Here is a 1,792-nt window from a genome sequence, read left to right as displayed (position 1 = left end):
ATGGAATTGCCAGAGCAGCTGGGGCTGCCCCTGGATCCCTGGCAGTGCCCAAGGCCAGGCTGGACATTGGGAGCTCCTGGGACAGTGGGAGCTGTCCCTGCCATGGATCTGGATGATCTTCAAGATTCCTTCCAACCCAGACCATTCCATGATTCCATGAAGTGAAAATACATTTTTTTCTGGAGGTGTAACAACCACCCTGACATTTCCCCAGCAGGATAAGGAGCTGCACAGTCAGGATCAGCACAGAAATAGTGACTGATGAACAGGAATTTGGTGGTGGCTGCCACTCCAAGGCTCTGGTACAGTTGTATTTTGTCACAGAGATCTTTGGAGGAGCTGGAATGTTTCCAGAGGGGTCTCAGCGGGGTGAGAGGGAAGAGGAGAGGAGAGGATCCTCTGGCTGGAGAAATCAGAACATCTACCCAGAAGCTGAGCAGGACAGGAGCTGCAAGAACATTTAATTTCTGCAGGAAGCTCAGCAGCAGCTCTCTGGTGCGGTGCTGATTTATTCAGCCCAGCTTTTCACCGTGCTGGAGTGTTCCCTCCCGCTTTCCCTCTCCTGTTCCTTGGACAGGAAAGGCCTCCAGGGGTTAATTTGGATTCCAGCAGCTGAAGAGGTGGAGCAGAGAGCCCAGGGCAGTGCTGTGTGTGCTGCAGCCTCCAGCAGGCTTTTCATCCCAGGAATTTAGCTCTGGAATGGTTGGTGACCACTCAGAGCTCCAGGGAGTGCCTGCTCTGCTAACCTCAATGTTTATAAACTGTTAGTATGGAGAATTAAATTAATCAACCACAGAGGACTGATAAATTAGAGGATTAATTAGATGTTCAGGCTCCAAACAGAGCAGGTGGGCTTAGAAACCCCCAAAGAACCCCCAGAGAGCCCCCAAAGAGCCCCCAAGGCAGCTCCTGTGGGGCTCCATGTCCCTCAGGTCCCAGCACAGCCGGGCAGGGGGAGCACACACAGCTCCAGCTTCCAAAGGCAGCCGTGTTCTCCATGTCAGGATGTGGAATTCCAGCCCCAGCACCTGCTCTGGGGCTGTCAAAGCCCTGTCCTGCTCCTGTCACTCAGCCCCAGAAAGGCCCTGGAGGTCATTGGGGGTTGCTGGGGACGAGCCCTCAGAGGGGCAGGGTGAACTCAGCAGCAGCTTGCCTAATTATCTTTTAATTTCTATTTCTCCAAGAGTTCATTCTGCTTTCTTTCTTTCTTTCCCATTTCTCCAAGATGCTCCTGCCCTGCCCTGTGCCTCCAGGAGTGTGACCCCCCAGTCCTGGGGCACCCACAGCTGAGATGGTGGCCTTTAACTGGAAGGTGAGGCTGGTGCACATTCCCAAAGCAGGGATGGCTCTTTCCACGTGGGGTGTGTTGGATGGGTTCTGATGATTCCTCTCCCAGGGGAGGGTTGTTTGACCCCCACACTCTCAGGGACAGGGGATTTGTTGTTGTTTCCTCCCTTGCCAGACATGCTTGCTCCAGGATTTGCTGTTGGGAAATAATTCCACATAAATTCACCAGAGCTCTGCTCATCCCTGCTCCTCCTGCCTTTCCTCTTTCCAGGTTTTTCTCTGGCTGCTCTTAACTCAGCTGCTTTTGTAACTGGAGGGGAATTTCTCCACTGTATTTTTTGGGGTTTTGGGGCCATGAGAGTTCTGCAGGGTTTTGTGTCAGGCACCACAGTGCTGGAGCAGCTGCATGGAGCTGCTGGAGAGAGCCCAGAGGAGGCTCCAGGATGAGCAGAGGGATGGAGCAGCTCTGCTGGCAGGAAAGGCTGGCCCAGCTGCCATTGTTCAG

The 1,792-nt window shown here is 53.6% G+C and overlaps 1 protein-coding gene across 3 annotated transcripts in view; it reads left to right on the top strand.

The window, feature by feature from the left end:
- Window positions 1-1,084: 1,084 nt before the first annotated feature.
- SMIM11A (small integral membrane protein 11A) overlaps window positions 1,085-1,792 on the top strand; it is a 3,836-nt gene continuing 3,128 nt past the window's right edge. For all 3 annotated transcript variants that reach the window (XR_001520499.1, XM_015621980.1, XM_015621894.2), the window contains exon 1: window positions 1,085-1,312. Coding sequence is in view for 2 of the 3 variants with exons in the window: in XM_015621980.1 (XP_015477466.1) it covers window positions 1,292-1,312 (21 nt within the window). In the remaining variant the exon portion in view is untranslated. The remainder of the gene's footprint in view (window positions 1,313-1,792) is intronic.

The sequence above is a fragment of the Parus major genome, chromosome 1 (assembly GCF_001522545.3).
Source record: "Parus major isolate Abel chromosome 1, Parus_major1.1, whole genome shotgun sequence".
NCBI lineage: Eukaryota > Metazoa > Chordata > Aves > Passeriformes > Paridae > Parus > Parus major.
This window is presented reverse-complemented; position numbering and strand designations above follow the sequence as displayed.